General features: G+C 42.9%; 2 protein-coding genes across 2 annotated transcripts; one reads left to right on the top strand and one right to left on the bottom strand.

Moving 5' to 3' along the window:
- Positions 1-2,990: 2,990 nt before the first annotated feature.
- wdr83 (WD repeat domain containing 83) lies at positions 2,991-11,984 on the top strand. Its single transcript, XM_036565220.1, has 9 exons — positions 2,991-3,509; positions 5,707-5,827; positions 6,640-6,745; positions 8,109-8,157; positions 8,274-8,400; positions 9,114-9,181; positions 10,966-11,074; positions 11,427-11,541; positions 11,712-11,984. The coding sequence occupies exons 1-9, from the start codon at positions 3,407-3,409 to the stop codon at positions 11,868-11,870; spliced, it is 957 nt and encodes a 318-aa protein (XP_036421113.1). The 5' UTR covers positions 2,991-3,406; the 3' UTR covers positions 11,871-11,984.
- Positions 11,985-13,024: 1,040 nt separating this feature from the next.
- On the bottom strand, positions 13,025-14,115 carry LOC118804575 (persephin). The gene is made up of 2 exons (XM_036565075.1): positions 14,061-14,115; positions 13,025-13,425 (listed from the first exon to the last, which is right to left on the bottom strand). Exons 1-2 carry the CDS (start codon positions 14,113-14,115, stop codon positions 13,025-13,027), a joined length of 456 nt encoding a protein of 151 aa, XP_036420968.1.
- Positions 14,116-14,405: the final 290 nt, after the last annotated feature.

The raw sequence follows: 14,405 nt of genomic DNA, 5'->3' as shown, positions 1-14,405 counted from the left end.
TATGATTTTTGTGTTTGTGTTATTATAGAGTAGATGGGACACAATCTGATCGACCATAGTTCATCTGCCATTGCATAGTAAAACACCAAAGACATATTTTGGATAATTCTAAGCCAAAGGACGACATCATCACTTGCCATCAATCCCCATTGCACAGTGAGATTTCTGCAATGCATTATAGAGGTGCTAGGTAGAAAAGAGCGTCCTTTTGGGGGAGGGAACCTGCAGAACTATGCCACCTGCTGGTTGCGTACAAAACACTTTAACCTTTTTTAACTCTTTGAGACCACCGGTGGTTCCAAAACACACCTAGTCATATTCTTCATAACTTTCATATTTTATAAGCTATGTTCAACATACATGGGTGTCATATGAGAGCTGTAACTGTCTTCTTTCCAGTCAAATAGATGGGTGATGTAATTTTAAACCCTTATAATAAAAGAAGCTGAACTCACAATTTTTTTTTCTACTGGAAGTCGACACATTTTTCCACAAATCTGGGCTACAAACTATAAACAGATGGCATCTCTTCAGTGATCTGCTCTGTAAACATTATTTGTATAAAATAATACTAATTTTTGGCTTTCAGCAGTAAATTGTAAGCATATATCAGTACGTTTATGATCATAAAACATGTTCTGTTAATTTGAGGGGAGCATTTACAAAAATAAATAAACTAAAAATTTACATTCATTTCATGCAGTTACTGAATAATTTGCCTTCCGATTTGGGCAGGTATATATACCCTGGAGAGTCACTTAAAGCTGGAACATTTGGAAAATAGACATTTTGAGTGTATACAAATACAGGGGAGTATTCCACAAAGCAGCTTTTCTTAGTTTAGCCAGATAACTCAAGTCCAAAGTCAAGCTTATACAATAGGAAAAGAGCTATTGGACAGTTTTCATCTTTGGGCTTAAGTTATCTGGCTAACTGAGAAGTTCTGCTTTGTGAAACACCGCCCATCCCCAGTAATAGCGGATGCAATATAATATAAGGAGATTTTTCAGAGCTGTGCAGCTGAAATACAGTTGAACTACAAAACCCATGTCTCAGTGCCGGCGCCGCTTAGTAGGATATGAGGTAGTGATGTCATCCCTGCAACGACTTTGTAGTTCGTTTGGGGAAACGCTCGGAAAAGCTTTATATCTGCCTTTTTAGTAAATCAGTGGATATTAAAACCAGGCAGAATTCAGAGTCTTGGTAATATTATTATTGGTATGTACTCAGATTTTTAAACAATATTTCCTGGTGGTACAACGTTTTATCGAAGCCCACTCCCTCCAAAAAAAAATCAGCACCTAGTTATTTTTTTCGTTAAATGAATTGCGATGTCATTATTTTGAGGTACCGTCTCAATAATTTGAGACGTCTTCTTGTTATTTTGAGAAATGTTCTAGTTATCTTGTGAAACTATCATTAGTTTTGAGATGAACATACACTGTATTGCCAAAAGTATTCGCTCGTCTGCCTTCACAAGAACTTATATGAACTTGAGTGAGATCCCATTCTTATTCCATAGGGTTTAATATGATGTCGGCCCACGCTTTGCAGCTATAACAGCTTCACCTATTCTGGGAATGCTTTCCACAAGGTTTAGGAGTGTTTATGGGAATTTTTGACCATTCTTCCAGAAGCGCATTTGTGAGGTCAGACACCGATGTTGGACGAGAAGGCCTGGCTCACAGTCTCCGCTCTAATTCATCCCAAAGGTGTTCTGTCGGGTTGAGGTCAGAATTCTGTGCAGGCCAGTCAAGTTCTTCCACACCAAACTCGCTCATCCATGTCTTTATGGACGTTGCTTTGTGCACTGGTGCGCAGTCATGTTGGAACAGGAAGGGGCCGTCCCCAAACTGTTCCCACAAAGTTGGGAGCATGAAACTGTCCAAAATCTCTTGGTCTGCTGAGGCATTAAGAGTTCCTTTCACTGGAACTAAGGGGCCGAGCCCAACTCCTGAAAAACAACCCCACACCATAATCCCCCCTCCACCAAACTTCACACTTGGCACAATGCAGTCAGACAAGTACCGTTCTCCTGGCAACCGCCAAACCCAGACTCATCCATCAGATTGCCAGACGGAGAAGCGTGATTGGTCGCTCCAGAGAACACGTCTCCACTGCTCTAGAGTCCAGTGGCGGCGCTTTACATTGCGCTTGGTGATGTAAGGCTTGGATGCAGCTGCTCGGCCATTGAAACCCATTCCATGAAGCTCTCTACGCTGTTCTTGAGCTAATCTGAAGGCCACATGAAGTTTGGAGGTCTGTAGCGATTGACCTCTGTGCACTATGTGCCTCAGCATCCGCTGACCCCGCTCTGTCATTTTACATGGTCGACCACTTCATGGCTGAGTTGCTGTCGTTCCCAGTCACTTCCACTTTGTTATAATACCACTGACAGTTGACTGTGGAATATTTAGTAGTGAGGAAATTTCACGACTGGACTTGTTGCACAGGTGGCATCTGATCACGGTACCATGCTGGAACTCACTGAGCTCCTGAGAGCGACCCATTCTTTCACTAATGTTTGTAGAACTGCAGGCCTATGTGCTCGGTTTTATACACCTGTGGCCATGAAAGTGATTGGAACACCTGTTTTCAATGATTTGGATGGGTGAGTGAAAACTTTAGGAAATATAGTGTATAACTGAACTACAAATCCCATGGCTCAGGGCAGGCGCCGCCTCGTAGGATGTGAGGTAGTCCTGTCATTTGTAGTGCATTTTGGGGAGACGCTCCTAAAAGCTTGATTTCTGCTTTTTTTGTAAATTAGCAGATATTACAACCAGGGAGACTTCAGTGCTGGAGCTCTTTTCATTTTATTGTACAATATTTTTTGGAAGCCCATTACCTTTATTATGAAATAAAAAATCAGCACCTAGGTATTATATTTTTGTTAAGTGAATTGCTATGCCATTATTTTTGAAACACTATCTCATTCATTTGAGGTGCCTTCTTATCATTTCGAGAAATGTTCTCGTTATTTTGTGACATTTTCGCATTATTTTGAGATGAAAATATAAACAAATATGTATTTTAACAAGAACCATTCTCCAAATAATGACTTAATATCGCGAAATAATGGGATAGCAATTCACTTTTTTTGTTTTAACTGGTGGGCGTTAAAGAAGAGCCAGGTTTCTCCGCCCGGTCAGTAGGGGGCGCTAAAGCGTGTAGGACTAGCTTAATCATAGTCGTCTCAAAAAATGGCAGCTGGAAGTCTGAAGTGTTTCTGCAGGACTGGATTTCTTCACGTTTTAAGCTTTTAGAGCGTTTCTGTTGCTCGTTTGTGGGTTTGGACCCGAGCTAAAGCGAGACTAGACCCGCTGCGGTGTAAACAGAGCTAGCCGGGTGTGCTAACCGTGCTGTGGGAGGCAGAAGCAGCCGGTTAGCCCCGTCTTTCCCCGGCATGGCTTTCCCGGCGCCGCGGCCGGAGCCGCCCCGCCTCCCGCAGCACCTCCTCCGGACTCTGGAGTGTCAGCAGGGCGCCGTGAGGGCGGTTCGCTTCAACGGTAAACCGAGCAGAACCAGTCAAAACGGGCTCCGGCAGCACCGAATAGACTAACCTTCATCTACGATTTACAGCAGGGCGGAGAGCGACAGCGTAACCCCGCCTTTTATGCAAATTAGAGCAAACGTCTATGGCTTGTCGACCAATCCGGACAGAGGAAGTTTGTTTGTTTGTTTGTTTACCCCTTCAGTATTATAATCAACCTTGATCCATTCCTGTATGAGCCTCTTAAAAGCATTTTAGAGGACTCAAAACTAATAATAATAACAAAAATAATAGTAGTTACAGACTGTAGTCCATCTGTTTCTCTGCATACTTTCTTAGCCCCCTTTTACCCTGTTCTTCAGTGGTCAGGACCCCCATGGACCCTCACAGAGCAGGTACTATTTGGGTGGTGGATCATTCTCAGCACTGCAGGAACACTGACGTGGTGCTGGTGTGTTAGTGTGATGAGCTATCGTCGCTGACTTTACATCTACAAGGTGGACTGACAAGGTAGGAGTGTCTAATAGAGTGGACAGTGAGAGGACACAGTGTTTAAAAACTCCAGCAGCACTGCTGTGTCTGATCTGCTTGTACCAGCGCAACACACACTAACACACCACCACCACGTCAGTGTTACTGCAGTGCTGAGAATGATCCACCATCTAAATAGTACATGCTCTGTGAGGGTCCATGGGGGTCCTGGTGTTTATGTAACGTTTGCAGTCTCATGATTAAAGTACAACTTAGATTTTTATTTAAATGCCAACTTTTTGAGCAGTAGAACTTTTCAGTCAGCGATACTTAAACATTTAATAAAGCAAAAAAATATATATATAAACCAGTTCTTGTTATTAGATTTCATTATTAATTTTATGTTTTTTTTTCATGCCCATCTCCTGGCCAGCTTCAGTATGGTCAGTGTGTGTATGTCTAAAAGTGGGTGTGTTGGAGGAGAAAGTTTCACTGGTACTGCTATAAATAATTATGCAAATAAAGTGTAATGACTGATCTCTCTTTGCTGTAAAGAGGCTCATACAGTCATCACTCACTCACTCATCGACGAAGTCACTCCTGCTTAGATGATAAGTGAATATATATATATATATAATATATAAATATATATATATCACATGTACCCCTGTTCCACCTGATCAGTGATGGGGAGAGAAGTTTAAAACATTCTTTAAGTAAAAGTTACTTCACTGAAACTGACTGTAGAACAAGTCAACACTGAGGGGTAAACAGAGAAATGCAGAGCAGTGCTTTTTCCTAGGTGGTTGCTATGGTGTCCTAGGTGGTTGCTAGGGGGTTGCTATGGTGTCCTAGGTGGTTGCTAAACAGTTGCTAGGTGGTTGCTAAGCAGTTGCTAGGCGGTTGCTACAGTGTCCTTGCTGGTTGCTAAGCAGTTGCTTGGAGGTTGCAGTGGTGCTCTAGGTGGTTGCTAAGCAGGTGCTTCGCGTTTGCAATGGTGCCCTAGGTGGTTGCTGAGCAGTTGTTAGGTGGTTGCTATGATGTCATAGGTGGTTGCTATGCAGTTGCTAGGCGGTTGCAATGGTGCCCTAGGTGGTTGCTAAGCAGTTGCTCTGCAGTTGCAATGGTGCCCTAGGTGGTTGCTAAGCAGTTGCTCGGCAGTTGCTATAGTGTCTTTAGTGGTTGCTAAGCAATTGCTCGGCGGTTGCAATGGTGCCCTCGGTGGTTGCTGAACAGTTGCTCGGCGGTTGCTATGGTGTCCTTGGTGGTTGCTATGGTGTCCTAGATAGTTGCTGTGGTGTCCTAGGTGGTTGCTATGCAGTTGCTCTGCAGTTGCAATGGTGCCCTAGGTGGTTGCTAAGCCGTTGCTTGGCAGTTGCTATAGTGTCTTTAGTGGTTGCTAAGCAATTGCTTGGCAGTTGCAATGGTGCCCTCGGTGGTTGCTGAACAGTTGCTCGGTGGTTGCTATGGTGTCCTTGGTGGTGGCTAAGAATTTGCCAGGCAGTTGCTAAGGTGTCCTAGGTGGTTGCTAAGCAGTTGCTAGGTAGTTGCAGTGGTGACTTAGGTGGTTGCTAAGCAGTTGCATCTGTCAGTACAAGAATTTGACAGTTACTACTCAAGTCCAATATATGGAGACGTGTTAAGTTGGGGGTGGAATTAACTTTAAGTCGAGCAGCCCTGCTGTACAGAACACGCCTTACAGCTGAATGTTCTAACCAAACCTGCTTTGGGTTCTTTTTCAGCTGATGGCAACTATCTGTTGACCTGTGGAAGCGACAAAAGCCTGAAGCTGTGGAGTGTGAGTAGGGGTGCACTGTTAAAGACCTACACTGGACATGGCTACGAGGTGCTGGACGTTGATGGGTGCGTGCTTTAAGGGTTCAGATCATGTCTATCTGACACGTTAGGCTTATTATTATGCAGATAACTACTGCTACTGTATGCAGTTCTGAAGTGGGGCCTACATATGGGGAAGTTACACCAATGTTTCTAGATTTCTCCATAATTCAATCACTGAGATGTAAACAAAGTCATTCAGAGTGGTTTGGTGTGAAATGGTTCATTGTAGAGAAACTTACTGACTCAGATGTCTTTACAGTGGTGGTGATAGGAACCAGGATTCCCAATATCCACAACACAAGTACAGCCGCACCACCAGAGGGTCTCTGGTGCTGGGTAGCAGATAGTACAGTGCAGCTATAGCACATAGGAAGCACCGATAAACAACAAGCTGCATGGCATATAACATTTTATTTACTATTAATGACCAGTGAACACGGTTTTTATATGTGATGCTGATAATGGTAAAATAGTGGTAAATCTGAAAACTTATTTTTTGAGATCTATTTTTACTTCCGGGACTCTGCATGTACCTCACCACCCAGCATTTGAGTTAAAATATGTTTTAGGCCAAAAGCGTATCTGAAAGCTATTGAAAAACAATGTCTCAGGCGACAGGTGTCAGTCATGTTCTTAACTAAGGTAGCTTTTAGACACATGAGCGCTTTAGACGTTTGGTTTGTATCACCGGTGTGAATAATTCTGAGTCTGTTAGTTTCTCTAGAATGGAGGAAACACTCTAAATGACTCTGTTTACATCTTAATGATTTAATTATGCAAAAGCTTTAAAAATTTAATTGTGGGATCTGTGTTAAATATTTTTTCCATTCTTGCAGCTCTTATGATAACAGCCAGCTGTGTTCGTGCAGTTCGGACAAGACGGTGATCCTGTGGGATGTTGCAACCGGGCAGGTCACACGCAAACTCCGAGGACACGCAGGGGTAGGTACAGTGAAACTGGTCAGAGTAGAGGGTAGGGCTGCGTATTGGCAAGAAACTGCCGATGTGATTTGTATCACGATACAGAGATTACGATTCAATACATTGCAATACATTGTGATACTCCAAGCAGTATGTATTGTGATAGCTAATTTTAGGAAAACTGTCATAGTATGAAAAACACACCACCATATGCGTATAATCTGAGTAGCTGAGTAATATCTGAGGAGTCTTATTCCATTACATTGTGCTGCCTTGTTGAAACGCCCTACCGTTGGGTATAAATATAGGTAGAGCATTATGTAAAACCATAGATAAGACATTTTAATAGCCCTGAATCACACAAAGCTGAAGTCAGCTTCAAATTAGCCAGCTTCTTGTTTGAATTTTCCCATTCCACCTTAAATTGTGCGGCAGGTATTATTACAACACCGTAGCCAGACTGTAAGTACTGCACCATTTAAGGTGGAATGGGAAAATTCAAACAAGAAGCTGGCAAATAAGAAGCCGACTTCAACAAAATCTAAATCTCATCTAAATCTCCATATCAGAAAATGTTACCAGTATTAAAAGAATGAGTAGGATATTTTGATAGGCTAGATCAACTTCTCAGGGGTTACGTAGTAATATTAAGCTGGACAATACAATAGACTGTACAGTAGACCTGAAGTAAGGCTGAATTAACATTAAAAACACAAGTTACTACAAGATTTTAAACACTGTGTCCACTCACTGTCCACTCTATTAGACACTCCTACCTTGTCAGTCCACCTTGTAGATGTAAAGTCAGAGACGACAGCTCATCTGCTGCTGCACAGTTTGTGTTGGTCATCCTCTAGTCGTTCATCAGTGGTCACAGGACACTGCTGGCTGGATATTTTTGGTTGGTGGACTATTCTCAGTCCAGCAGTGACAATGAGGTGTTTAAAAATTCCAGCAGCACTGCTGTGTCTGATCCACTCAGACCAGCGCAACACACACTAACACACCACCACCACGTCAGTGTTACTGCAGTGCTGAGAATGATCCACCACCCAAATAGTACCTGCTCTGTGAGGGTCCATGGGGGTCCTGACCACTGAAGAACAGGGTAAAAGGGGGCTAACAAAGTATCAGAGAAACAGATGGACTACAGTCTGTAACTGTAGAACTACAAAGTGCACCTATATAGTAAGTGGAGCTGATAAAATGGACAATGAGTGTAGAAACAGGGAGGTGGTCAGAATGTTGTGCAGTGTTTGCAGTATAAATCAAATGTATATGAAAACGACAGTAATAACTCTAGACTTCTACTGGTTAGTGGGACGTCTAGGTTTTGGTGTCTGTGGTCTCTCGTATTCACATTGCACTTGTCTTTGTGATGCAGAGAGTGAACTGTGTGCGGTTTAATGAAGAAGCCACTGTGATGCTGTCGGGTGAGTCTACTCAGACGTCAGTGTAACAGCAGTAAACTAGTCCTACTCACTCATTTCCACATGTAGACATGCAGCAGTTCTTTGCCTGTGTTACTGGTTTGACTTGTATCTTCCAGGCTCTATAGATGGCACAGTGCGTTGCTGGGACACTCGATCTAGGAGGATGGAGCCCATTCAGGTTCTCGATGAGGCGCGAGATGGCGTCAGCAGTCTGAAGGTGGCAGAGCACGAGCTGCTGACCGGGTGAGAAATAAGATCAATGAGTATTAGTGATTTTCTAAGCAAATAAAAACTTACAGCCCAGTTAATTGGCTTTTGTAAGTAAACTTTAATAAAAACATTCAATTTTTTAATCTTTCTGATTGTTTGAAGTGAATTAGAAAGATTTAGATTCATGATTTAATTTTTAACTAAAAACAAATATTCAGAAAATGCTGTCACACATTTTCATGTCACTACAGAAACAGACTTTTTGTCCATAGGCGGAGCCTTATTTTAGCCACGCCCCTGCACTTTAGAGTAAAAGTGCATACTGAAAATCAGTATGTAACATTAAGAATTGTCACTACCGAAACACACATTTTCAACATTTGTGTGCTTTAGTGTAAAATATTATGACTTTATGTGTATATAACTGTTCAAACCTGTGTTTGCTTGTCATGTACCGCCTATCATTTCTTATTTCTGCTCACAGAAATAAAAAATTATAGCTAAAACTGTCACTACTGAAACATTTAGTAAAGTTTCAGTAGTGTTATGATTGTTTCGGTAATGACAAAATGATTATTTTAATACAATAAACTTAATTAAGGTACAGTGTCATTTAAAGTAAAAGGATTCTAGTCTAAAGTCCAAAAAATAGTCAACTCTGACTTTGAACGATCCACGTAGACTTGCGTTCATTGGAAAATGACACTAGTGTGGAATGAAAAGTCACTGTTTTTTGTGTTTGTCAGGTCTGTAGATGGCCGACTCAGGCGCTATGACCTGCGAATGGGTCAGCTGCATGTCGACTTCGTCAGTAGTGAGTGTTTCTGTTGCTTCTGACTTCAAACATCGATGCCTTATGCTGCGTTTACATGTGGACAGTAGGCAGTTGATGGCAAACCAAATATTCCATTGTTTTCAAAGGAGCAGCATTAGAAAAGTCTGCTGCCACCATTGAACATAACTTCAAGAGTTTGATTTTCCCAACCTGGAATAAACCAGATTTTTTCTAGAGCTGGGCAATAAAACGATAACGATAATTATCACAATATAACTTTCCTCAATTGAACTATAAGAAATGTTCAATAAATTTTCAGTGTAAGATCCCTCTCACACTACCACGTTTAGCGACAGCCCTGGTGGCGTTTTCTACTGCAAGGAAAGCGACACTACTCTGCTGTTGCCACAAGAGGGCACACGTCTGAGGTTTTCGACATGATTAGAGAGGGAGGAGGTGACAAGCAAAATGAGTCACCAAATACACTTTAGCAACGTCTGAAATGTGGAGTTATACATTCCCTGTTTGAGTGGAGCGACCGGCGATCTGCTCTCCTGTGACCGAGTGTGAGTGACGAGGTCAGTGGCGTAACTGTACTGACCTACAGTGAACTCACCTCTTTTCTAACATCCTAACCAGCTTTAGCAGCGTTAAATCACATCTGCTCCTCTCAGCTACAGCACTGTTACAGCGCTCAGTCATATTTTAGTATTAGTGCTTCCCAAGCAATAAAGTGAAGGAAAGAAGTGGTTCATGTGAGTTACAGCCCTGATTTAAACGAAAGTAAACTGAAGATGCTGTATGTCTGTGTGGATTTGGATAGTCAGAGAACGCTAGCTTCCCAGGCTAGCTGGTTTTAGCAGCTGGCTAACTTGAAGCAGCGCTCCGTCACTCACACAGCACAGCGAACTGATGTTACTGTAGATCAAACAAGACACAAAAGCTAAATTCAGCTAAAACTAAATTCAGTTTAAATGTAGCTAAAAGGAGGTCTCAGTTTGTCTGGTGTGAGATTCACACTGCAGTTAATGCTTTTACACACGAGCGTCAGATATACTGATATACTGCGGTTCACCCCTCAAAACTACTGCGCTAGAATAGAGAAATCCAGATCTGCTAGCTGGAGTCTGAATACTGTGATCCGCTCTGACGTGGATGTGGTGGAGTGATGGCAGTAAGGCAGTGTGATCCATCACTGACCCACCGAGCCAGCTAATGTCTCTGTTCCTATTAAGCTGACGTTGTTGACAAACTAAACATTTTGGCACTTGTAACCAGATAGCCCAGCACTCGCCACCAGACTGCTAAAATAATGTGTTTTCTTTCTTAAATTATTACAAAAATTGCGTTCGTGCTTTTCCAGCTGACCCAAAACTTCCCATGACAGACTTGTGAAATGTTCCACTGTTTGGTGAGTGTTTGTTGTGTTCTGACCATAAAGGAGAGTTTAAAACAGAAATAACCCACCCAGGAGCAAAAATCAGCCTTCAAACTTCAAAGAAATGATGATTTGACATTCATTACGATGTATCGATATCGACCGATATGAAATTTTTTATCGTGATAACATTTTTGTCCCTATCGCCCAGCTCTACCAAGCTTACACAGTATTATTACAGAAATACAAAAAAACACTTCTGACCTTACTCGGCCCCAAATAATCACCTGGTAATCATCTATTTTGACAGCATGTCAGTGTTTTCTTGGCTGCACAGAACGGCAGTTTTTTCAACGCCAACATGTAAACGCAGCGTTACTGTTCACAGCAGATTTGGATCGTCTTTAACTCGAGGGCATGTGTGTCTGTGTGTGATGCAATGCAGGTCCGATCACGTGTGTGTGTTTCAGTCAGGATGGCCAGTGTACCTTGAGCTCCAGTCTGGATTCAGCCGTGCGTCTGCTGGACAAAAGCACAGGAGAAATGTTGGGAGAGTGAGTCAGCAAATCACCGACAAAGACGTACATATCCCTGCTGTCGGACGAAAACCTCGTATCTCCAGTTTTGTCGTTTTTCAGTTTTTGACATCATTTGAAAATGCCTGTTGCTCTTTACATTGTGTGTAAATTTCATGATGAATGGACCAAAAGAAACAGCCCAAAATGGCTTGGAAAGACGTCTGGTTCCATTGACTTACATTAAAAGTAAAGTGTGTTTTTTCCTTCTCCTGTAAAGTTACCATTTTGGAGATACGAGGTTTTCTTCCAACAGCGATATGTTCCTTAACGTTACATTTGCAGCTGACCGGTTTCATTTGCTTGCTGTTTGTTCGTTACCCCTGTGCAGGTATACTGGGCACCAGAACAAAGACTATAAGCTGGACTGTTGTCTGTCCAACAAAGACACTCATGTGTTGTGCTGCTCGGAGGACGGCCACGTCTACTGCTGGGATCTCGTGGAGGTGTGTTGGTGACGGATACACATATGATGCATTAGTACCCGTTTACTACCCAGAATAGTCTTTTCAGAATAAATGCTTCTAATGTTGAATCATGCTGTACCACTTTTACTGCAAAAGTCAGTTCCAGTCATTTCTGATTGTCCCAGTCATCTTTCCCTTTCTGTCTCTAGGGCTCACTCACGCTGAAGCTGCCTGTTGGGAAGGCCGTCGTCCAGTCTCTGTCCTTCCACCCAACAGAGCCCTGCCTACTGACAGCCATGGAGGGGCGTGTGCAGGTTTGGGGGACAGAGCCAGAGGACACAGAGGCGGACAGTGTCATTGCTGAGTAGTGACAGGTGAAAGTCTTTATATGAGCCGGACTCATTCCAGCAGAAACTGTTTCATTTTATTTTTGTTATGCTGTCTTTTGTACTTCGCTGACTGAATAAATGCGTTCAAGCAGACTTACAGGGCTCTTTTTATGTCTTTAGACTGACGTAAGGTTAAGTTGGCCTGATTAAAAGTAGTGCTTTTAATTTGAAATCTGAGCCGTTTCTGATACTCGTTGTGCTTTTATAGTATGTGTCCAAGTCCAGCTGAAGTAAAGACTGAATGAATCCCTTATTCACCACAAAAATTATTCTAGTCGTATCATTTTTATGGATGTTTTAATTGGAATTGTGCACACATCATGTACACAGCGTAGAGGAACGAAAAGAGTAGCAATAAATTAAAAACCAAAAAAAAGTTTAAAAAATAAATAAATAATTTATTATACATAAATACATTCGTACTTCAGTTCGGGCTGTCACGATTCCAAACCAAAGCTGATGTCATTAACAACAACAGTAGCAAAGGAAACCGGGACTAAAGCAACAAACACGACAGCCTCGTATTGATACATGGTGTTACGTTACACTTGTTGCTTATAGGTATGAAACGTCTCTTTAACTTATGTACAGCCTGAGCAAGTCTGTGAAATGGGAATGCTCCTTGTTGCCTCGAAGCCAGCAGGGTGGTCAGCATTTCTGGCAGAGTCCCATCAGCCACGCAAACGTTTCGTACAGTAATCGCGTCCCGAAGCTGAATGAATCGGCTTAGACTGTTCTGAAGTCGCCAAAAGCAACACTAGCAAAAAGAAACCAGGTCAGAGTTTAGAGGATGGTTTGGCCAAAAATCTAATTGAGGCAGTTTAAATGTAGTTTGGTGTCCGGAATTGGCTGATTTCGCTTTGCTCTGGAGCTATAAGTGTAGCTAATAAGTAAAGGCAGCTTATAGCCACTAAACTGCATGCCTAAATCATCATATACGCACCTCAATATTATGAAAATCAGTTTTTTGGCCCAAGCATCGCTTTAACAAATACAATCACCAAGTTTTGATAAACAGCATTAAATGACCAGTCGCCCATAAACATAAAGTCTTTTTCTCTACATTATGTACAGCCTGAGCCAGTTTGTGAAAAATGTCAACTCTCCTTGTCTCCATGGGGGTCTCCAGCCTGCTAGCCCATGCAGGTGCAGGCGGAGGCCGAGAGCTTCTCCACTTTGTGCCAGCGATGAGCGTTGTCAAGGAAAGCCATGTCCTCGTGGCGCGTGGGCCGGCAGCAGGGCGCATGATGCCCCGGCGTGGCGGCGTGCGGCAGGGCGCCGCTCTGCTGCAGGTTGGCCAGCGTGAGGTCGTGGTTGGAGGTCAGCCGGGGGCAGAAGCCGCTGCAGTATTTGAACAGCACCACCTCATCGGAGTCATAGCCCAGTCCTAGGTCTCGCACCTGCAGCAGGATGGAATGCAGGCCGCACGGTCCCTCGGCACTGCGCCGTGGCCGGACCACGCCTTCCTCTTGCTTCCCCCCCTCTCCTCCTTTCCTTGGCTCCTCGGGGAGCCCAGGTCTTTGGTCACCTGACTCTGGAAGACAAAGGCAGGGCCATGAATTAGGAGTTCAAGAGTGGTTGTAAAGGAAGTTCTGTTGAAATTGTCCCCCCAGTATTGTGTAATTATGTAGGTTCGGTAGCGAAGCTAATCGAAGCATATCGTCACCGTCCAAAGAAAAACATGCATCTCCATTTTTTATTTTTCTACGTCATTTGAATGTGGCGGTTCTCTTTTACACTGTGTGAGAATTTCATGATGAATGGACCAATAAAAATGCCCCCAAATCACTTAGAATAAGATCTCTTTACATTAACTTACATTAAAAGTTAAGGGCATTTTTGTGCTTTTCTGTAAAGTTACCGTTTTGGAGACGCTTGTTTTCCTTTGAACAGTGACGAAATTTTAACTGGTCAGTATTTGGTATATTATTCCAAAGCAAAATCCAGTCTTTTGTTACACATTTTACTTCAGTGCTCTCTAAAAGTATTATATATATAGTATATATATATCCTCAATTCATGTCTTATCTAAAAAATCACAGATATCAGTTGGGGATTAGTAAAGGAATACAATTGAATTATGAATTACCAGGTTTCAGGTTTGTACTAAAGTTCGAACAAATTTCTCTGCTCCCAACTGCTTTTAAAGGTCATGACCCTCAGGCTTACCCAGTAGCGTCCGCAGCCAGTGTCCCTCTCCCACTCGAACGCAGAACAACAGCATGGTGAGCTTAAGAAGAGACCACATTTTCCTCTTTTATCTCCTTCTCTGTGTTTCTTCCCTCTGTAGCAATCAGGGCGAGTCGGTCGACGATGCTGAGGCGTACCGGAGACTGGTTCATATATAGTTGTCCGAGGAGGCGCGGGGAAGGGGGTTTGCCTTTGCCCCTCCTTCCCTTGCCACCCCTCTCACCTGTGCCCGGGTCGGCGAACGGCTCTGGAGCCAAAGGCCGGTTTGATCTCAGAAAAATGTACATTAAAATGGCATAAATACCATTTTTGGACAGTGGCAGG

The sequence above is a fragment of the Colossoma macropomum genome, unplaced genomic scaffold (assembly GCF_904425465.1).
Source record: "Colossoma macropomum unplaced genomic scaffold, Colossoma_macropomum, whole genome shotgun sequence".
NCBI classification, from domain to species: domain Eukaryota; kingdom Metazoa; phylum Chordata; class Actinopteri; order Characiformes; family Serrasalmidae; genus Colossoma; species Colossoma macropomum.
Note: the sequence above shows the minus strand (reverse complement) of the source record. Positions and strands in the feature narration are given on the sequence as shown.

Bases quoted from the DNA above. Each gene is read 5' to 3' on its own strand.
- LOC118804575 (XM_036565075.1), bottom strand. From the start codon at position 14,115: ATGCTGTTGTTCTGCGTTCGAGTGGGAGAGGGACACTGGCTGCGGACG. The intron at 13,426-14,060 runs GTAAGCCTGAGG...TTTGTCTTCCAG, and splicing joins CTGGCTGCGGACGCTACTGG to AGTCAGGTGACCAAAGACCT.
- wdr83 (XM_036565220.1), top strand. From the start codon at position 3,407: ATGGCTTTCCCGGCGCCGCGGCCGGAGCCGCCCCGCCTCCCGCAGCAC. The intron at 8,401-9,113 runs GTGAGAAATAAG...TGTGTTTGTCAG, and splicing joins GAGCACGAGCTGCTGACCGG to GTCTGTAGATGGCCGACTCA. The intron at 11,075-11,426 runs GTGAGTCAGCAA...ACCCCTGTGCAG, and splicing joins ACAGGAGAAATGTTGGGAGA to GTATACTGGGCACCAGAACA.